We start from the raw sequence: 22,682 nt of genomic DNA, 5'->3' as shown, positions 1-22,682 counted from the left end.
TATTGTTGAGAGTGCTGCTATGAACATTGGGGTACAAGTGCCCCTATGCATCAGTACTCCTGTGTCCCTTGGATAAATTCCTAGCAGAGCTATTGCTGGGTCATAGGGTAGGTCTATTTTTAATTTTCTGAGGAACCTCCACACTGCTTTCCAGAGCGGCTGCACCAATTTGCATTCCCACCAACAGTGCAAGAGGGTTCCCGTTTCTCCACATCCTCTCCAGCATCTATAGTCTCCTGATTTGTTCATTTTGGCCACTCTGACTGGCGTGAGGTGATACCTGAGTGTGGTTTTGATTTGTATTTCCCTGATAAGGAGCGACGCTGAACATCTTTTCATGTGCCTATTGGCCATCCGGATGTCTTCTTTAGAGAAGTGTCTATTCATGTTTTCTGCCCATTTCTTCACTGGGTTATTTGCTTTTCGGGTGTGGAGTTTGGTGAGCTCTTTATAGATTTTGGATACTAGCCCTTTGTCCGATATGTCATTTGCAAATAGCTTTTCCCATTCCGTTGGTTGCCTTTTAGTTTTGTTGGTTGTTTCCTTTGCTGTGCAGAAGCTTTTTATCTTCATAAGGTCCCAGTAATTCACTTTTGCTTTTAATTCCCTTGCCTTTGGGGATGTGTCGAGTAAGAGATTGCTACGGCTGAGGTCAGAGAGGTCTTTTCCTGCTTTCTCCTCTAAGGTTTTGATGGTTTCCTGTCTCACATTCAGGTCCTTTATCCATTTTGAGTTTATTTTTGTGAATGGTGTGAGAAAGTGGTCTAGTTTCAACCTTCTGCATGTTGCTGTCCAGTTCTCCCAGCACCATTTGTTAAAGAGACTGTCTTTTTTCCATTAGATGTTCTTTCCTGCTTTGTCAAAGATGAGTTGGCCATACGTTTGTGGGTCTAGTTCTGGGGTTTCTATTCTATTCCATTGGTCTATGTGTCTGTTTTTGTGCCAAAAACATTTGTCTTAAAAAAAAAAAAGCTAACACAACAACCAAAACCCCAGCAGGAAGAAGAAAAACCTGTTATGATTAGGTATTATATCACTAAAAAAAAGTTATGTTGTGTGTGCTTTTAAAATAAATATATAACTGAATTATCTTTTAAAATTATTCCATATTTGTGGCCTATGCCTGGCACAGCTGAGTTCCATTAGAACACGGTTTTAAGAACTACTGCCCTATGGCAAATGACCCCGGCTCTCTGAGCCCTAGAGCAACATGGATGGCACAGCTCTTAGGACCTGCCACCACCATTTACTGTCATTCTTTGCTGAAGCCAGCTTCTGACTACTCAACTGACTTTCCAGAAGCTTTCGAATGGGCACTGGGGTGCAGGGTAGAGCTGTTGCCCTGGTGTAATTATTCCAGTAATTGGAACTGTAGATTTCCCATTACATCAAATTTGTTGCCATTCTGGGTTTTGTGTGCTTAAATGGCCTGAGTCGATTTCTCAGAGTCCTGACTGCCCTTAGATGAACTAATAGTGTCTGATCTCAGAGGTGAAGTTGACATTTTCTAACCCCGAGGGCCCTTCCTGTCCATCTGCAATAGTTTTTTAGATTGTTTTTAACGTTTAAAGCATTTAATTCTAACAGTCACTTAATCCCAGCCATCTCAATTACCTTAATCTTTTCCTGTTAATTAAAATGGCTTTTCACTGATAGGCAGGAACCATGTTCTAGATTTAATCAACAACCTGCAATCTAAATATTGACCATCTATGCCAAATATTTTAAGCTAGAGACTTTTTAGGGCAGGCAGACATCTGATAATATATAAACTCAACCAATTTGTAATTCCTGTCAGTCTCCTAGGTACTTCATGATAAGCCTGTAGGCTTTTATTCAGTAGTCTGGTATGTGGTTTTAGAACCTATATTAAAAAACAAAACAAAACAAAAAAAAACTACCTCTGTTGATTTTGAACAGATTGTAATGGACAGCAACCTCAAATATAAGTATGCATCAGGATCACTTTGGGGCATACTTATAAATGTGGATTCCTGGGTCCCAACCCCAGAGAGTCAGGTCCTGTTAGGAAACCAAAAGTAAGACCCGTGAAGCAATCAAAACAATTGAATGCTAAACATACTTTATTTTTTTTTAATTTTTTTTAATGTTTATTTACTTTTGACAGAGAGAGAGAGCATGAGCATGGGAGGGGCAGAGAGAGAGGGAGACACAGAGTCTGAAGCAGGCTCCGGGCTCTGAACTGTCAGCACAGAGCCTGACGCGGAGCCCAAACTCCTGAGCTGTGAGATCATGACCTGAGCCAAAGTCGGACGCTCAACCGACTGAGCCACCCAGGCGCCCCTAAACATACTTTAAGCAGTTAATAAATATTTCTTATTTGATTCAATTGCCCCATACGGTAGAAATTCCATGTGAACTAGAGACATTCTGAACCCATGGAAGAGGTGGGGCCTTGGCCTTGGTAGGGGAAAGGATTTAGACACAGGCCTGGAAGAGCAGGGGAAGGCATTTATTCACTGAAGTGTGGGAAGAGCAGAGGCTGGGCGGATGTGCAAAGGCACGCATGGGCTGGGTGGAGGTGGAACTGAGAGATGAGCGTGACTGTACAGAACGCACAGGTTCATGATGTTTGTTCTTACCCTGTGTTGTTCAGACAGGAGTTGGAGTGGTGTGTAATCGATGGCACATATTGGATGTGTGGGCTCTTCTGAGACAATCCCTTCACGCCTGATCAGTAACCCTGGGTGGCTGATAGAATTGACTTGAAGGGCACCTCCCTTCCTTCTCTTGGTTCCATTAAATGTTTCACTCAGTCAGAGCATTATGCTGGTTTGTGGTTCCAGTTCCACTCTGTGTGCCCTAGAGGAGCCCCATCTTCTACCTGCAGAAACAGAATTACGATTGCAGTGACAGATTCTTACCCAGAAGGCCAGACCAAGGGTAAAGGATGATTAGCTGATCTAGCTCAGAGGAGTCAGGGTCTGGAAAAGCTTCGTGCAGGAAGTACATCTGAGCAGAATCTTGAAAATTGAGTAGCGGGTTGACCAGGTGAGGGGAGAAGATGCTCCAGGAAATGGGAGCACATTTGCAAAATCACATTTGCAGGGAAGAACATGGCATGATTGGAGTTTGGTCAGCAGGAGCTCAGGGTGCCTGAAGGAAGCTGAGGCCAGAGAGGTATATGCAGGTGTTATGTCTCGTAGACCATGCTAAAGGGTTGGATTTTGTCACAAAAGCAATAGGGAGCTGGTAGAGGGTTTTAAGCAGTGTTAGTTTGTGTTCAGTGTGGCTGCAGTATGGATGATAGATTGAAGAGGGCAATGCCAGAGTCAGAGAGGCAAGAGATGAGAGCCTGATCTTGAGCTTGGAGGTGGGAATGGAGAGAAAAGGAGGGATGGGGAAATTTTAGAAGGCAAGTGCAAAAGGACTTGGTGGCTACTTGAGGTTTGGCAGAGGAGGGACAAGCCCTGACAGTGAGTAGATGCTGCTGCCATACCCGGGTCCAGGATATGGGAAGAAAGTCATTTTGGTGGGGATGATGATGACTTCATGTAGGGAGCAGACTGATTTTGAGGTATTTGTGGGACATCCAAGCGGAGGTGTGTGGAGGGCCCTTAGCGAGTCTGGAGCTCAGGAAGGTATAGGCCAGACATTGGTGTAAATGGAAAAAGATAATTTGTTGTACTAGGTTGGTTTCACCTCCAGAATATTTCTCAAAAGCAACCACAACTTTCCACGTCCTCTGCCATCCCTTGGTTCAGGCTACTATTATATTCTAATTGGTGTGGCTACTTCTGTTAGCGGTCTGTTCTTTTTTTTTTTTTTAATTTTTTTAAATGTTTATTTATTTTTGAGACAGAGAGAGACAAAGCATGAACAGGGGAGGGGCAGAGAGAGAGGGAGACACAGAATCGGAAGCAGGCTCCAGGCTCCGAGCCATCAGCCCAGAGCCCGACGCGGGGCTCGAACTCATGGACTGCGAGATCGTGACCTGAGTCAAAGTCGGACGCTTCACCGACTGAGACACCCAGACGCCGCCCCGTTAGCGGTCTGTTCTTACACAGCTGGCAGAATGATCTTTTAAAAACGAGATGGAATCTGGGGCATCCGGGTGGCTCAGTCGGTTGCGCGTCCAACGTCGGCCCAAGTCACGATCTCACGGTCTGTGAGTTTGAGCTCCACGTTGGGCTCTGTGCTGTCAACTGAGAGTCTGGAGCCTGCTTCAGATTCTGTCTCTCTCTCTCTCTCTCTCTGCCCCTCCCCCGCTCATTCTCCCTCTCCCTCTCTCTCTGAAAAAAAAAAGAAAAATAAAAAATGAGATGGAATCTTTTCATTTCCCTGCTTAAAATACGTTGCCACAGATTTCCCATTGCTCTTAGAATAGATTTGAACTTCTTACCATGCTACGAGGTCTTGCCTGATCTGGTCCAGCCTGCCTACCTGCTCCTCCAAACATCTTGAGCCTTTGCTTGACCATGTCTCTTCTAGGCCACAGGCTTCTCTTCTGTCTTGTCGTACACCAGATCCCCCCATACCCCCCAGCCCTTGCGTATGCGGCTCCCTTTGCCTGAAATACCCTTCCCCCATCCTCGGCCTGACTAACTCCTCACCTTTCAGCTCTTCCCTCAGAGAACATTTTCTTCAGAGGAACCTTCCCTGGTCTCCTGTGCTGTATTAGAGCCGTCCTGCATTTTTCTTTCCTACCACTCCACACCATTTGTTATTGGTTACTTCCGTGTTTGTTTAGTGTCTCCCGTGCAAGCTCTGTGAGGGCAGAATCCATCCTATGTTTTGTTCATCACTGTACCCCAGTGCCAGATAGTCCTGAGCCCATAGTAAGCACTCCGGTAAATACTGATTAGGTTTGTTGAGCGAATGAGGGTCATAATCTTAATTTTCTTTCTTGAAAAACTTGCAGTTTTTACAGTCACAGAATATGATTCACGCATTACAACTTAAGTAGCTGATTTCATCTACTTCTGGTAGTCTTACATTTTTCAAGGTTATTAAATAGTTTGCCTCTGGGAGGTTGAAGCATTAAAACTGCAAGTCATATCTGAAGGGTATTTATCTTCCCTAATGCCTCTATTCCTTATGGCGACTCTGGTTAGCAGGGCCTGACCTATCCATCGGCCGTCGGACAGTCGTATGGCACTGAGTTTTGAAATTGGGAAACCTGGTGCTTGTTGCCTTAAGTTGGGTCTTTGTGGCAGAGTTTAGTAGCAGCTTCTCCTTCAGCCCTCATTTGGGAAGTGTCCCAATACGTGCTGTTTGCGTTGCAGCTGTGGGAAAGTCCACCTTTGTGAAGTTACTCACGGAAACTTACCCAGAGTGGCACATAGCTACAGAACCTGTAGCAACATGGCAGAATGTCCAGGCCGCTGGCACCCAAAAAGTAAGTTTTGAGCTGTGGTGGGTAGTTGGCAGGCATGGGTGAATAAACTCATTGTAATAATCTAATTTGCTCTGAGTTGGTGAAAGAGCCCAGTTTGAGTCTCTGTTTTAAAATACTTTCATTCCAGAAAGCAGACCGCATGTGCCAGAGAGGATATGACTTGTTTGAATATGTTTAGTTTTGATTTTTGTGGTTTTTACATGTCTACATAAGTGACTGCCTCTGTTCTTTGTGGTTTCCCAAAGCATGTCCAGCCATCCTGGCTTTGTCATTCCTACCCTTAAGTGTGTTACTGAAGCTGGCCATCAGGATTATTAATAGTTAATTATAGTGATCTTAACTTATTTATGAAGTCTGAGAAATTGGAAGGGACTTAGCGAGCATCTTGTCACACTCTGAGTCGATGCAGAAGTAATAGCTGACGTTTATAAGGCACACTCTGCCACTTACTATGCCAAGTGCGGTGCATTTCACTTATGCCTCGTGGCCTAGGGCCCAGTGTCACGTCTGCTGCTTTGGGAGAGGCCGTAGGTTTGGTTTCAACACCAGCCACATCAGTGTGAGTAGGGAAGGACCAAGTTAGACGTGAACCTCAGAGGTAGCCGAGGGAATGGCACCACCTTGCCTCAGTCTCCACACACTCCTCCCACAGCCACCGGGAACATTCGCCGAGCAGCTTGTTCTGGGTTTTAACAACTCTAATTGTTAGAAAGTTCTTGTATGAGCCACTTTGCATCCCTGTGACTGTGACTCATTGATTCAAGTTCTGCCTCTTAAGTGTTTTGACTTTCCCACATGACAACGCTTCATATAGTTGAAGGTAATGATTTGTTTGCTCTTTCTCTTCCGTGAGTCTTTCAAGCCAAACACCATTTTCCTCCAGACTCTTCCTCATTCCGAAGTAACTTTGTCTAGGCGATAAGCTCCACTTTGTTAGTTTTCCGGTTAGAATTTACTAAAAGTAGTACTCTAAATGGTAAAATATATCATAGAACTTGTTTCAGGTGCCATTTTTCTGTTATTCGAACTCAGAATTGTATTACCTCTTTAGGCAGGCACTTCATGCTTATTGTGGATATATGTTTTTTAAATTGCCTCTTCCTGTGTGTGGGGGGAGGGGAGAGTATTTATGAAATTAGCTTTCCATTTAGAAAATAAATTACCTATCTTTTTCTGAGTATGCTGCAGGTCACCTGTTACAGGGATTTAAAAAATACGTCCACAAATTGGTGGATGAGCTTTCCTTTGAGAGGTAGACCCAAATTTTCTCCTTGAGTGTGGGCTGGACTTAGGGACTTGCTTCTGATGAATAGAATATAGCAGGAATACAGTGGGACTTTCTAAGGTAGACCATAAAAGACATTGTATTTTCCACTTTGTTCTGTCTTGATCACTTTTGGCTCTGGGGATGCCGGCTGCCATGTCACGAAGCAGCCTTGTCTGTGAAGAGGCCCATGAAGCAAGGGATGATTGAGTTCTCCTGCCAACAGAGTGTGAGTGAGTCTTCTTAGAAGTGGATTGATCCTTCAGCCCCAGTGAAGTCTTCAGATGACTGGCCTCCACCAACATCCTGACGGAAACTTTTCGAGAAACTCCAAGGCAGAACCAGGCAGCTAAGCTGTGCCCCAATTCCTTGCCTGTAGAAACTGAGATAATGAACATTCTTTTTGTTTAAGCCACCACACTTTGGCACCGTTTGTTGTGCAGCAGTAGAAAATTAATACTCACGTAGTCCCATTATCCAGAGGGAAATAGTTAACATTTTTGTTCTTTTAGATTTCTTTCTAAAGAGGAGAAAAATGTATATATTTATATACACCTATGTTAATATGTTAATACACCTATGTTAATGTATTAAAACATATATACATTTCCTTTTTTTTAAGCAAAAATTGTAATTGTTACCTGCATGGTTTTGATATACAAGGTCTTCCTTTCATAGTCATTTTAACGATCGCAGTTTACTGCATAATATCATAATTAAAATACTTAATACATAATATTACATGTATTAATTTCTTCCTGTTATAAGCAGTGTTACAATGATGAATATCCTTGTAGCTACATCTTTTTTTCTTTTTAATAGCTAAATTTTGTGCACTTTGTGTTTTCTTAGGATAATCTACAATTGGAATTTTGATGTCCAGAAATTACACATCTTGTTGACACTTGTTATATATACTTTACAGAATTTTCCTACAGAAAAGTTGTACTACTCTCCCCATACTTTTGGCGACACTGGGTGTTACTGTTTTTCATCCTTTCTAATATGAGGGACAAGAAAATGGTGTGTTACTTTGTTTTACATTTCTTTGATTACCAATGAATTCAACATCTTTTTTATGTTATCAGTCATTTGTTACTATTCTTTAGTGAATTGTCTATTCAGACCTCTTGCTTTTTCTTTTTCCTATTGAGATCTTCACGTTTTTGTAATGGCTTCATAAGAACTCACTGTATGTTAAGTATCTCAACTCTGTCCTATATTGCTGATACTTTCCCCAGTTTGTCATTTTTCTTCTATCTTTATATATGATGTGTTTTGCCATATAATGCTTTTAAGTTTTTATGTAATAAAATCTTCTTGTAATTACTGCCTTTGATGTTAAAGTTTAAAAAGGCCTCAATCTGAGATTATAAAAATCTGTGCCTATGTTTCTATCTCTTGCTTTTATGGTTTTATTTTGCTCTCTGTGTGACTTTAAAAGTTATAGGAGGCTAATTTTCCCCAAGTTGTTATTTACTTTTCATAATAGTATTCTTGTTTAGTTTATTCCTGAGTGGTTATATATTTTCTTATTGTTGTGACTGGGATCTGTTTTCCCATCATCTTTTTCAAAGTTATTACTGTTTTGAAGGAAAGCAGTTAACCGTATTTGTCTCATGTGACTTAATTTTTGTAACATTATTGTTTTTTTTTTTTTTTTTTTTGCTTTATCTGCTTGAGGTTTAAGAAAATAATAGTTTTCTCTAAAAACTGATCATTTGTAAGAGTTAAGAGTTCTCCGATATCCATACTTCTGTTTTCTTTTATTGGGTAGAAGTTCCAGAACAATACTAACTGTAACAGCACTGACAGTTAGTTAGCCTTATCTTGTTTTGTCTTTAATGAAACTACATCTGACGCATCAGTGTTCAGTTCTGTGATTGTTAATTGTTTCAGTAGATCATGTGCGGCAAGTGCCCTTCTAATTACTAGGATAGTAACATTTTCCTCAGGATCAGATGTTGAATTTTCATCAAAAGCCCTTTTAGTACCTAGTGAGATAATCATGGGGTTTTTCTTTTTTTAATCTCTTAGTAGTAGTCAATAGATTTGATAGTGGTGCCGTTTGTACATTCTAGAATGAACCCTTTTGATCATGGTATACTGTCCCATTAATTTGCTACTAGGTTGTTTGAAATTTTGCATGTATATTTATATATTTAATTGGTATTGCTATTTTTTTTTTAAATTTTTTAACGTTTATTTATTTTTGAGACAGAGACAGAGCATGAACGGGGAGGGTCAGAGAGAGGGAGACACAGAATCTGAAACAGGCTCCAGGCTCCAAGCTGTCCGCACAGAGCCCGACGCGGGGCTCGAATTCACGGACCGCGAGACCATGACCCGAGCCGAAGTCGGCCGCTTAACCGACTGAGCCACCCAGGTGCCCCGGTATTGCTGTTTTTTAACAGGTTTTACCATCAGGGTTATGAATGAATTGAGAAGTTTTATACTGTTTTAGCATAGGAATTATCTATTCTTTGAAGGTACAATAGAAATCATTTTTTAAATAATATGGATCCAGTGCTGTTTGGGGGGTAGAGTTACTGGACAACTGTTTCTTTCTCAATTACTATTCAGAGTTTGTGTTGTTTTAGGTATTTTTCTTTCAAATAGGATTTTTAGTTTTTACCCAGTGTTAGGGTTCGCCTTCCTGGGTATTTTCTCTCTTCTGTCACCTTATTTTATGCTTTCATCTTTTTTTTTTTCCTTTTTGCTATATTTAATATTCTCTTTCATTTTTCTCCCCTTTATTCACATGAGAAACATACCGTTTTTATCCTAACAGTGGAAACGTTTAAATTAAAAATGTACATGTGCTGCTGAGCCTGGTGGCTTTGTCGGTTAAGCATCTGACTTCAGCTCCAGTCAAGATCTGATGGCTCATGAGTTCGAGCCCTGTATCTGGCTCTCTGCTGTCAGTGCAGAACCTGCTTTGGATCCTCTGTCTCCCTCTCTCTCTGTCCCCCCCCCCCCAATATATAAACATAAAAATGTACATGTTTAAACCTATCTTTTAATGTTAGTGGAGTCTCTGTGAAAGGGAAAAACAAACCAAAACAAAACTTTTTTTTTTATTATCTTCTTCAGTATATTAAAATTATCTGAAATTTTGTAGATCCTGAATGCTTTTCCATTGTGAAATGTCTCTTTTAACAATAGAAATTTGGCACTCAGTTTTATAGCCATTTAAATAATAGTTCCTTAGTTACATTTCACTCTGTTCTACCGGTTGATCACTGACCACTGTTTTCTCATTACCACATCTTCCCATTTTGTAATTTTTCAGTTGGTTGGAATATATTTTAGAGAATTTTTTTCAGAAGGGGTATGTGGGTGGTATAATTTCTGAGTGATTGCTTGTCTAAAAAATGTCTGTTTTTTTGCTCTGGAATATAAAAGGTAGTTTCTGTTGTAGAGAAGTATTTTATATGGTTTTGATCCTTTTTTAAAAAATTTTTTTAATGTTTATTTTTGAGAGAGAGAGAGAGACATAGACTGCGAACAGGGGAGGGGTAGAGAAAGGGGGAGACACAGACCCAAAGCAGGCTCCAGGCTCTGTCTGAGCTGTGAGCACAGAGCCTGATGCGGGGCTCGAACTTACCAACCACAAGATCATGACCTGAGCCAGAGCTGGATGCTTAACTGACTGAACCACCCAGGTGTCCCTGATCCCCCCCTTTTTTTTTAAATAAGTAATTTGTGTGATTCCCCTTGTTAGGTTTTTGTTTTAGTTTTATGAATTGTCAACATTTTGGCAGGATAGGTCCAGCTATGGGTTCGTGTGTGTGTGTGTGTGTGTGTGTGTTTATGCTTATGAAAGCTATATATGTAAATATATATGAAATCTCTTATGGTACTCAGTGAATTTCTCTGGTGGAAAGTCTCACGTCCCAGAGCTTTTCTTTAATTTTTTAGTTTTAGCTTTTCTATCTGATCAGTTCCTTCTTACTATAACTCCTAGTTGTTCCATGGTTTTAAACTGTCCTCAAATACCTAGAGATCCTACATATTTCTATTAGATAGCGATTCTCAGTGATGATGAAATCTGATGAGAGACGCACACCTTATGAGTAGGGGTCTTCCTCTGTTCATCTCTTTGTTGGGGGTGGCTTTTCCCCTCCCTGTGTTGGACTCTTGTCTCATAAGAAGGAAAATCATCTCCCTAGATAGCTTTGTCTCAGCTACAGGTACTATGGAGTTGTGGATCATTTTAGCTCTTGTTTGGAAAGTTGTTTGATACAAAATCATATTAATTACTGTAAGGTGGAACACAGGTGACATTACATCCTGATCTATCTTTCCAGAGGAAAGACAAGGAGAGGCCAAAAAAAGCCCTGCCACGATACAACAGTGCACACTGGATCTCTTCCTTCTACCCCGCGTGTCTTCATTTCTGTCATCCTTTTCTGGTTGGTTTTTTTTTTTTCTCTTAGTTTAAGGACAATTTCTTGAGCCGATTCACTAATTAGGTTTACTGCAGCATACAGTGTGCTAGTTACCATCTTCATTGAGTGCTTTGTTATGGCAATTTCGTTTTTCTCCTCTAAGAATGTTCTTTTCATATTGTTCCTTTTTTTTTTTTTTTTTTTTTTTTTTAATGACAGCCTGTTCTTATCAATGTGGCAGTCCCTTAACTCTCATTGAGATTTTTCTGGCAACAGCTCTGTCTCGTAAGGGGCTGCTTGTCCTGAGCACACACATTGGCTTTCTCCTTTTGAATTGCTGAATATTTCCGTATCCAGTTATTTCCCTCTCTTTGTTTCTATGTTTGAAGGATGTCTGCATTTGTTCTGTAGCTGAGGTGGGTTCTTTCAGAAATCGTGTAGACCCTGTACAGTTTTTTGTTTTGGAATGGCCTCCCTTTGGTAGCCCAAAGCCTGCCGGTGGAATAGCTCCCACCTGGTCCGCCTAGTACATCTGTACTCACAGCAGCTCGCTCCACTCAGTGGTCTTCTGCGCAGTCTGGTAACTGTGCCACACCCCAAGGGCTCCCTACAGTGTCTAGTGACACCATCAGAGACTCAAGTGGATTCTAATTCATCCCCCTGCTTCTACTTCCAGCTTGTAACCAGGAGCCGTCTGTGAGGCTGTTGTGTGTTTGCGGATTGGAGGATTGAAAGGAGGGAAAACATGTTGTGATCCATTCTGCTTTACCTGCATTGCTCCCAGTGAAGCCTTTCAGAGAGCTGGGAGCCTTCTGTGTAATCTAGGGTTGATCCTTAGCCAAACTGGACCACTTATGGTTGTCTAACCTTTTACACCTCCTGTATCTTTCTCTCCACCCAAATGCTTTTTAATTTTTTTTAATGTTTATTATTGAGAGACAGAGAGAGACAGAGCATGAGCATGGGAGGGGCAGAGAGAGGGAAACACAGAATCCGAAGCAGGCTCCAGACGCTGAGCTGTCAGCACAGAGCCTGATACGGGGCTTGAACACACAAACCACGAGATCATGACCTGAGCTGAAGTCAGACGCTTAACCGACTAAGCCACCCAGGCACCCCCCGAAATGCTCTCTTAATCCCCATTTCCATCTGTGGAAATTCCATGTATCATTGACCTCCAAGCTTATCTTTATATAGAGAAACATTAGAATGAAGTTAGAGGAAGCCAGGTTTGAGTCCCGGTTCTGCACTTACTCACCTTGAGACCTTGGACAAGTAAGTTACTTAATTAACCTTTCTGAGTGGACTTGCCTTTCAGGAAAATGAGCATAACAATAGTTCTGTCTTCATGAAGCTGTTTTGAAGATTAAATGACATAACAACATAGTGAACACTGAAAATAAATCTTAGTTTTGTTTTCCGAACCCCTTACAGCATCGAGCCCATGTAGCGCCTCATCCATGCAGGCCCTCAGGTAATGGCGGTTGAATGAATGCAGAGCCAAAGGGCTTTGTGCTGAGTCAGTGGCAGAGCCCAGGAAAGAATCAGGGCTCTCGAGTATCTGACCCATGTTCCCACCTGCACGTGCCGAGTAGGTGGGTCTTTAAATATGTTTCATAAAGTCTCTAGAATGGAGGAGGAAGGTTTTGCTTGGCTGTTTTAATCCCTTCATTGAGAGGGAAAGAGAGAGAGAGAGAATTCTCTTTGGTTGGTTAGTTGGATTTTTGAATAATCCGCTGCTTCCTTGTCTGGGTTGGAGTTGTAGAAAGAAATAGCCAGGGATGGAAGCTCAGAAGAGAGGCAACATAGTGTTACAATGGAAAGATTTGATTCCAAGTAGTTGTTGGAGAACTCTTCGTCAGACAGACTCCACAAACGAGTCAGTGAATATGCTCATTCTGCATGTGGTTCTTCTTCTGCTCTTCTCTGGTATGCTGAAGGTGGCATGTCCTCTCCCTCTCAAATTCTCTCCTAATCAGGTAGGAAAATCTCTTCCTTGATTATGTGGCTTTGAATAAACTGGGGGATATGATTATATTTTTTTAGAAGGAAACTTCTGTAATTGTTTCCCTCACTGATATTAAACCATGGGTGTGGGGAGCAAACACCATGAAGTAAATGTACCTTCTAGGAAATTCTCCTCTTTTGTAATTTCCCTTTAGGCCTACACTGCTCAAAATCTTGGAAACTTGCTGGATATGATGTACCAGGAACCAGCACGATGGTCCTACACATTCCAGACATGTTCTTTTATGAGCCGCCTAAAAGTACAGCTGGAGCCCTTTCCTGAGAAACAATTACAGTCCAAGAAGGCGGTACAGATCTTTGAGAGGTCCGTGTACAGTGACAGGTAAGACCCCGAGCCCTCCACTGGGCACAGGCCCCGTGCTCAGCACCGCATGTTTTCTCTTGCTCAGACCCTGCTCCGCTGTGGTTTTGAAAAGTATACTTGGAAAAATGCTGCTTTTTTCTTTTTAAAATTTTTAAGTTTATTTATTTATTTTGAGAGAGAGAACACAAGCAGTTGGGGGGGGAGGGTAGAGAGAGAGAAAGAGAATCCCAAGCAGGCTCCATGCCCAGTGCGGAGCCCAACGCGGGGCTCAGTCTCACAATGGTGAGATCATGACCTGAGCTGAAATCAAGAGTCGGACACATAAGTGACTGAGCCACCCAGGAGCCCTGAAAAATGCTACATTTTCATTGCCCATTTACTTCTGAAGATGTAAGAAATAGTTACCCATTTACTTCCAGATTAGACAAACCAATTCTACTTCTTGGTGTTCCATAAAGCCTCATGTAGGAAAAAACTACGGGTACACTTGTAAATGTCATGTAATTTTTAATATCTCGAAACACTGCAAGATATGTCATGCAAGATATGCAAAACAGTGCAAGGTACGGGCTACATATTCCTTCTCTACCCAAGAGAGAGCCTACTAAGGGGCACCTGGGTGGTTCAATCAGTTGAGTGTCCAACTTTGACTCAGGTCAAGATCTCACGGTTCATGGGTTCGAGCCCCACGTTGGGCTCTATACTGACGGCTCAGAGCCTGGAGCTTGCTTTGGTTCTGTGTCTCCCTCTCTGCCCTCCCCCGTTTGTGCTTTCTCTCTCTCAAAAATATTAAAATTAAAAAGAGAGAGAGAGCCTACCCTTTATAAAAGCTAAATATGTGAATTATAGGTAGTTGGGCTGTAGATTTTGGTTCTTTTCATTTGTTGGGTATACTACTGCATATTTTTCTCTCCCCTTTCCTAAGCCATGCCTCTTGGACTGGGAAGATGACTTACATACAACAACCCCGGTTGCTTGGAAACATACTCACCATGGGTTTTTTTTTTATTTCCAGCCCTTTAGTGAAGTAGGCATATGAGAGACCCCCTCAGAAAAAAGAATACTTGGTTTAGAAGGTATAAGATCTTAACATTTACTTGTAAAGGAAGAGATGAGAACTGATTTTGCTATAGACAGCTATACATTCTAGATGTTTTCTTCAGAGGGGGGCATTTTTGAGATAGAAAAGATAATTCATTTAATCCTAATGGTAACTTAGGCCTTTTCCCCTTTTTTAATTTTCTGTTTTAGAGAGCGTGTGCTAGCAGGGGATAGGAGTAGAGGGAGAGGGAGGGAGAATCTTTTTTTTTTTTTTTTTTTTTTTTCCAACGTTTATTTATTTTTGGGACAGAGAGAGACAGAGCATGAACGGGGGAGGGGCAGAGAGAGAGGGAGACACAGAATTGGAAACAGGCTCCAGGCTCTGAGCCATCAGCCCAGAGCCCGACGCGGGGCTCGAACTCCCGGACCGCGAGATCGTGACCTGGCTGAAGTCGGACGCTTAACCGACTGCGCCACCAGGTGCCCCAAGGGAGGGAGAATCTTAAGCAGGCTCCACAATCAGTGTGAAGCCTGACACGGGGCTTGATCCCACAACCCTGGGATTATGACCTGAGCTTAAATCAAGAGTCAAACGGACACTCAACCGACTGAGCCACCCAGGCACCCCCAGACCCTTTCCCCAAAGAACTCGTTCACTTGAGGCACCTGGGTGGCTCAGTAGGTTGGGCATCCCACTCTTGGTTTCGGCTCAGGTCTTGATCTCACAGTTCATGGGTTCAAGTCCCACCACATAAGGGCTCTATGCTGGCAACGCAGAGCCTGCTTGGGATTTTTCTCGCTCTCCCTCTCTCTCTGCCCTTCCCCTGCTCACGTGCATGCTCTTTCTCTCTCTCAAATAAACATTTTGAAAACATTCATTCATTCATTTGCTCAAGCACAGATTTATTAAATCCCTGTATGTTCAGACACCAGGCTGGATCCTGGGACTCAGCAGTGAGCAAAGGAGACCCAGTCCCTTCCTTCAGGGTAATCCTACTCTAACGGGACTCTGAGACTGCACACGTGCACACGTGTGTGATGTGTGTCTCAAAGGAGGAACACAAATTGTTTGGGAGAGGGGACGACTGGGAGGAAGAAACCTAAATCTTTTTGGTTTGAGTTAAAAGAAACAAAAGCATGTGTTTTTAGAACAGGGGCCCTGATGCCTGGGTCCTTACGCTTGTTCTTTGCGGCACCTACATGCAGTAGTTCCCTCCCTTAGCCCAACCTTCTCCCTCTCTCCCCATCAACACCAGCTGGGAGAAAGAAGTGCTCATCCTCAAGAAAGATGAGGATCCCTCGTAAGGCTTATAACAGATACGTTTTTTCTCTTTATAAGATTTTAGTTTCTAAATTGTGACGAAGCTGAAAATATTTTTGAGAAATTGAGTTACAGAAGTCATCTTGTTGTTGCCTTCGGCTAGACCATAGCTAAACCATTCCAGACTGGGAGAGTTGACTTCTGGAGCTCCCAGATTAATTTCTTTACAGCCTAGCAAAGAAGTAGGTATAGTAACAACTACGATGTCTTGAATACTATGCACCAGTCACTCCAGCAAGCACCTTGTCCTACAAACAGTCAACACAACAATTCCGAGTTGGGTTCTACTGTTACCTCTTTGTATAGAGGAAGAAATGGGCTCAGGGAGTTTGATGGCTTGCCCATGGTAACCAGCATATGAATTTGGGGGCCAGGCTCACACTCAGGAATGTGACACTGCAGCCCATTCTTTTAATCGCAACACTTGCGGCCTTGTGGTGTATACTTCCCTGGGCCATTCGTACGCAAGGATTCTGAATTTCATTTTCCCAGAAGTGGCCAGTTGCTAAGCGTTGCCTTAGAAACTGGTGTTCACTGTTTAGGATGTAAATTGTGTTTTGTATCAAGATGCCTGACGTTTGAAAGCAGAATTGACCCTTCTGAAGCAGTGGGTTTCTTGTTAGCTCTGATCTCCTATTTACCAGATGCTCCTTTTGTTGTGGAAGTAAGCAAGGCTCAAGCTAGCTTGATTTTTAGATTTAGCTTTCTTGTACCTGGATTAGAAGCTCAGCAACAGAGGAAACACGTAAAGAAGAGCTCATGTGTGCTTGGGGGAAGGTCTGCTCTCTTGGTAATACTGTAGTAAGTGAGAAATGCATTTCCTGCTGCATGGGTGACCCCACTTCAGTACGTTTCCTTCTCCGCTTGTTAGCTGTATGAGAGGATGGCTCAGCAGCCTTGGAGACTCAGAAGCCCTCACAAGCCCTAGGTTGGTTTTTTGTTTGAAGGCTTGCTACAATAATAATAGAGAAATCTCAAAAGTTTCAGTTTTCATGCACCATACGCTGTATGTTCTGACTGGCTTCCAGCAGGGAAAATTGCTAGCAACCAATGATATTCTTTTCCGGTGCCCCTTTTCTCCCAGTGGATCAGTCCTGTTGGAGAGCTGTGATTTTGGCTTCTAGAGTCTAGATGCTCTTTCCCATCTTGCCGTTGGACAAGGAAGGAGATCTAGGTTAAGAATTCAGATTTCTTAAAGATTGATGAGGAGCTAGAAAGGTTAAGTGGTTTGAACAGATGTGGAACAAGTTGGTTATTGATTTTTCTCCTTCTCTCCCTTTTGCCTTTTATTCTCTTTCCCATTCTTCTCCCCTGCCCCAATCCTACTTACATTTCCAACCAGGTATATCTTTGCAAAGAATCTTTTTGAAAATGGTTCCCTCAGTGACATCGAATGGCATATCTATCAGGACTGGCATTCTTTTCTCCTGCAGGAGTTTGCCAGCCGGGTCAAATTACATGGCTTCATCTACCTCCAGGCTACTCCCCAGGTAATGCAGAACTTCAAGCCTTAAGCTTCCCAGCCATATGAAACCTGAGAGGTGACATTCTCCAACCCCTGATTTTCTGGTTGGAGAAATTAGATTGTGGGTATTATCTGGAGCATGGTGGGTAGAGGGTAAACACCCTCCCATTCTGGCATCGAGTACCCCATTTCCCACAGGCTTCTGCAGTAGAGGGCTAAAGCAAATGACTGAAAGGGACTCTCTCAATGTAGTAACAACACAGAGAAAATTGGGAATTGTCTTTATCACCCAGGGTTTGCAGATTGGCTCCTCTGACCAGGTTACCTGTACTCCGTTGCCTCAACTTTCCCTTCTCTCCAACTGGGTCATCCATCAGAGTCTGGGGTGGTCTTGATGGTTTCCTGAATAGGATGCTGGGATGCAGTGGAGAGTTTCCTCACCTCACCCTGATACTACTGTAATTTATAGCTGCCTTTTTGTTGTTGTTGTTGTTGTTGTTGTTGTTTTGTTTTTAAATTTTTTTAAATGTTTATTTATTATTGAGAGATAGACATAGAGTGTGAGCAGGGGAGGGTTAGAGAAGGGCAGGGAGACACAGAATCTGAAGCAGGCTTCAGGCTCTGAGCTGTCAGCACAGAGCCCGACGCGGGGCTCGAACTCACAAACTGCGAGATCATGACCTGAGCCGAAGTCGGTCGCCCAACCGACTGAGCCACCCAGGCGCCCCTATAGCTGTCTTTTGAACCTTGAGGATGGACTACAGAAGTTACATTTTATGACTCTCTGACTTGGACCCTGGAGCCAGCCTAGTATGCAATAGGGTGATATCATAGAAGGAGCACCAGGAAGGAGAGTCTTTGACTGGCAGTGACCCTGGACACCTTTCCCCTGGAGGGGTCCTTGTCTTTTAAATCCAGTGGCCGAGACTAGTGGTCTCCAAGGGCTCTTCTGGAGTGGGATTCTGAGTCAAGGCTGGAGGTATTTTTTGAGAGGTGTGTTGCTCTCAGCTTTTGAGACATATGTAATGTGTAGTCAAATACCAGATATACTGCATAATCTTAGGAGGAAAGCTCCTTTCTGATTAGAGGCCGTGCTTTTTATTTATTTTATTTTATTTTTTTTAGAGGCCATGCTTTTTAGAGATGGGACTGAACCTTGTGGACAGGGGCAGGCCTGAGAGCAGACTGAGCAGTCAGAAGATAGGCAGGAGAGCCCATCACACAGGCTTGCAGGAGCTGGAGAAAAGGCCAGCAAGAGTCTTCCTCACTTGCTTGTGCCCTTTGGAATGACTGAGAAGTGATGGTGACAGTGGTGGTGGTGGTGATGGTGGCCGCGGTGGTGGCGGCGGTGGTGGGGGTATGACTGACACACCTTCGTGGAGAGACTAACTGAGCTCCTTCAGCAGGGGTGGAATGAGGGGGGTTGTTGAAAAAAAAATGAGGGGCTTTGAAGGTTTCTTGCAACTTAATGGTAGAAAAAGCAGAAAAGCTTTAAGACTGGTTGTGGATTTTGATGGTCTTTTGATGGTTTTAGAGCCAGAGACCCAGGAATGCTGATATCCTTCTCCAAAGTCACCCCTGACCCCCTCCTGTGAGATTCAGAGGTGACCATATCCGAGGGAAGAGAACAGACGTGAACACGTCTGCATGTGAAAAGCCATGCGAGTGCCCAATACTGTAGTACAAAGCCCTGGGAAAGAAATACTGAGTTTAGAGCATGTGAGATGGACCTCAGTAGGGCATTTTGCTCCTTTCTACCTGCTCTTCCTTAAATTCTAAAACACAAGCAAGCCAACCTAAAAAACAGTCAAAAGAGAAATGTCTGTTCCTCGGTGTCCCACCCAGCCCCATGGAATCAGGAAGAGAGTGCAGCCCTGCCGGGGACTGTCGGCAGCATGGAGCTAGTATGCCGGAAATGCCTGGTGCCTGTGGCACCCAGGCTTGGGCTTGGGAAGTAGAGTGGCCAGACCCACTAGCGGTCACAGTTCAGTGTCCAAGCAGCCTCTCTTCCTGCGGTGGTTGGTCAAGGGGGCAGATCAGCAAGAAGGTCCCCGCTTGCTGTGTGCAGCTACACCGCCCTTCTTACATTCAGGTGTGTCCTTTTGTGAGGACTGATACCAAGAGACACAGGTCTAAAGAACTGTTTGCATATGACTTTTGAAGAAAAGAATTTGTTGAGGGGCATCTTGGCGGCTCAGTCAGTTAAGCATCTGATTCTTGGTCTCAGCTCAGTTCTTGATCCTACTGTCATGGGTTCAAGCCCTACATTGGGCTCCGTGCTGGGTGTGAAGCCTACTTAAAAAAAAAATTGATGTAGCCGTACCAGTAAAATAAGAATTTTGCCAAATGTTCGAAGTAGGAGTTTACCTGTTCATCACGCTCCTTGGAATTTATACCATAAATATGCTCCCAAATGGGCACAATGGCTCATGTGCAAGACAGCTGTGTTTGTAAATAACAGATTATTGGAAACAACCCAAGTGGTCCCCAAGTGGTCATCAGTAGGGATCAGTTGAATGTATTGTGCTCTATCCATACATTGGAAAACTCTAAAGCCATAAAAAAGATGGGAAAATACTAATCGTTAAGTGAAGAAAAGCCAGCACAGGGGATGTAGTGGGACACCTTTTACAAGTATGGTGTTTTTTTAAAAAGTGGTGGTAAGAATGTGTATATGCATAAAATATTTCTGAAAGTATACAAAATTAACATTGGTTGCTGTGGTATCGAGAACTGGGCAGCTAGAAGTTGGGGGTGTAAAGCTGTGTGATGGGGAAGGGAGGAGAACAAGGGGAAACGTCTTGAAGCCATCAGCAGTAAGGGTGGGGTGTATAGGCAGAAAGAGGAAGAAGAAAGCAGGTTCATGGTGAAAGAAAGTAGAAATGGAGAAGGTGAAAGCAGGAGAAAAAGGTTAACAGAGCCAGGGAGACGAGGGCAGAAATGGACTCCGCGAACGGCGGCAGGCAACAGCGTTTTCACTGACCACTGGCTGTGCCAGCCCGGCGCTCGGCCCTGAACAAGACAGACTCTGGCTCCCAGCCGCTGTGCTCTCAGAGCTCCCTGTACACGCCTCCCTCTGTCTCCTGAGACAGCTGAAATGCCACCGGCGGCCTGTGTTTCCCCAGGGCCTGGCACAGCGCCGGCTCTCCAAGTGGTGCTCGGGAGCTGGTACTAGAAGTAAAGGGGGGGGGGGGGGCCTGCCTCCTCCAGGGAACCACCTCTCTGACTCCGGGGCACAGCTGCTCCCTCCCTGATCTGAACTGCTACACTGAAGAAAGATCCAAAGCTCACAGTTTAGCACTTGATTCATTGTTTTGCATGTTGGTTTACCTATTGTCTAAGTAAATTATAAAATCCCAAGGACAAGGACTTCATCTAAGTTTGGGATGATAGTTGATTAGGGGAAAAGATTGGCGAGAAGGAATGGGTGCTAGAAGTATTAACGTGTCAGATCTGTCTCTGTTAATCAGTTTGAAAAGTTGGACATAAGCTCATAAATGAAATTTGTTTACATGATTTCGTCCCCTTAGAGGAAGGGCTGAGTGAGAGGGAAACAGCAAGGACTCTGTGCGTCTTTGGGAGTACCGTGTGCTTCATTTGCAGCTAAAGTTTACATTTGGGATAAAGTTTTTTAAGTGTTTGAAAGAAGGTAGCCCTAGATCAGTGGGCTACTCCACCTGTTCTTCCCAGGACAGGTGACATTGAATGATGAAATGTTTGCCATGTGGAAAGAGGAAGGAAAGCAATCAGGCAAAACAAAGATTTGGAGCAAAAGTCTCAAGGTGGTAAAGAGCTCGGCCTGTCCTGCGGGTCCGATCTGGCTACTGGCACTGAGTCCAGGGAGGTGCTAAGGATGAAGGTGGAGAGGTAGGGGGGACGGCCAGCATCTGGGATGGCCTTGTGCGACAGGTAAAGGAGAAGAAGACATTCTCCGAGCCAGTGTGCTTCAGACTTTTCTACCAGGTGAAGGCAGAGTGGAATCATGCACTCTCTGGAAAGGGGGAGGGAAGGAGAGTTAGTCTTAAGCCTCACTTTTTTTTTACTTCTTTGTTTTATCTTCGACCTGGGCAGAGTTTGCATTCTGCTGCAGACTCAGTGAGTGAAAGGATATGAAAGTCGTGTTTCAGATTTTCCATTTTGTAAATATGCTCCTCATGCTTCCTTGAACCTGGGGCTCTGTGGCTGTAGGTAGTACCGAGCCCGGGAAGTGTTCGCAGCAAGGAGCGCACCGCCACTCTCCTGCAGCACTCAGGAAGGGTGGGTGGAGGGGTCTCACTGGGAGGAGAGAGCAGCTTTGGCCAGGAACTTGACATGCCTTACCTTGGTGAGTCCTCACCAACTCCCCATGGGGTGAGTGGAGGGGAGGAGAGGGAAGCCCACAGAGCTTGCACCACTAGTACAAGGCGAAGACAGGAATCGAATTGTGGGTTTTCTGACTTTAAGGCCTGTGCTGTTCCCATGCAGTTCACCGCCTCCATGGTGAAGTGGCCAGAAGGCTCTTGCCACCATCTGAGTGAGAGGTGATAAGGACCTGACTAGGACAGAGGTGAGAGAGATTAAAGAGAATTTAGGGACTTCCTGGATGGGATTGGGAAGAAGAAAAAAAAAAGGGTTGATGAAGTTTGCCATTAACCCTGTGATTGAATAAGAAAAGCAGACAGTAGAAGCAAAGTCATGGCTTACCGTTCTCAGGACAGACATCGTGAGTTGAGTCAGAGAGCCCCTGAGGACTGCATCGTCACAGCCAGGATAACACATGAGCTCAGCAGGGCCTGGGGATTGTCTTTTAGGTTTGCTGGAAGAGACTACACCACAGGGCCAGGGAAGAGGAGAAAGGAATTGAGCTGGCGTATCTCGAGCAGCTTCACAGTCAACACGAAGCCTGGCTTGTTCACAAGACAACCAGGTAAGCAGAGAAGAGGGCAGCACCACACAGACACCTGCCTCCCTACAAGCCAGTTGCCCAAGCATGAGTTCAGCACGCAGCCCCATAAGAAGGTTGAGAATGTACCGAGTGGCTGGAAATGCCAAGCATTATCCAACTCAGAAACTTAAATGTGAGATGTAATCTATATGCTAAGAGACTTTTTATTAGATTCTGTTTCTCACCTTTTTTGTTTTTTAACATTACCCTAGATTGAACATTGTGATTGAGGATAGTGATATAGTTAGCTCAGGGTGAAGGTCTGAAAATTTCTGGAGAAATTGTCCTTCTTACTAAGTTGACAGTCCTAGTTTTGGCCTTTCCTTCCTTTGGGCTCGGCATGCTGTCCACTGGAAAGGTGTAGGGCTCTGACCTTCCGTATCCATTTCAAGACTAAAGAGAAATTTCAGCCTTCCTCTTTCTGGCCAACTTTATTAAACTCGTTTTCCAATTGCTATTTACATGCCATTTCATTGAGAAGCCATGTGACTTTAGATCTCTTCTATGGATTACTAAGACTTGGTGAGTATGTGAAGGTTGGCTCAGCTTTCTTTTTTCTGTCCCCTAAAACGTTCATGCTTCTTA

At 43.7% G+C, this 22,682-nt stretch overlaps 1 protein-coding gene and 1 long non-coding RNA gene across 6 annotated transcripts in view; one reads left to right on the top strand and one right to left on the bottom strand.

Moving 5' to 3' along the window:
- The window catches only part of DGUOK (deoxyguanosine kinase), a 48,980-nt gene that overhangs the window by 7,233 nt on the left and 19,065 nt on the right, over positions 1–22,682 (top strand). For 2 of the 5 annotated variants that reach the window (XM_040458502.1, XM_040458503.1), the window contains exons 2-5: positions 5,247–5,359; positions 13,177–13,364; positions 17,051–17,198; positions 21,964–22,079. In XM_040458502.1, the coding sequence (XP_040314436.1) occupies positions 5,247–5,359; positions 13,177–13,364; positions 17,051–17,198; positions 21,964–22,079 (565 nt within the window). Of the gene's footprint in view, positions 1–5,246; positions 5,360–13,176; positions 13,365–17,050; positions 17,199–21,963; positions 22,681–22,682 lie in introns of those variants that run through there. The other 3 variants (XM_040458504.1, XM_040458506.1, XM_040458505.1) reach the window with 3 other exon arrangements.
- On the bottom strand, positions 18,766–21,971 carry LOC121019245 (uncharacterized). The gene is made up of 3 exons (XR_005785508.1): positions 21,857–21,971; positions 21,494–21,704; positions 18,766–18,863 (listed from the first exon to the last, which is right to left on the bottom strand). It is a non-coding gene; the product is annotated as an uncharacterized LOC121019245 (long non-coding RNA).

The sequence above is a fragment of the Herpailurus yagouaroundi genome, unplaced genomic scaffold, assembly GCF_014898765.1.
Source record: "Herpailurus yagouaroundi ecotype Mexico unplaced genomic scaffold, PumYag 221, whole genome shotgun sequence".
In the NCBI taxonomy this organism is placed as follows: domain Eukaryota; kingdom Metazoa; phylum Chordata; class Mammalia; order Carnivora; family Felidae; genus Herpailurus; species Herpailurus yagouaroundi.
The sequence above is the reverse complement of the archived record's forward strand: the minus strand, read 5'-3'. Positions and strand labels throughout refer to the sequence as shown.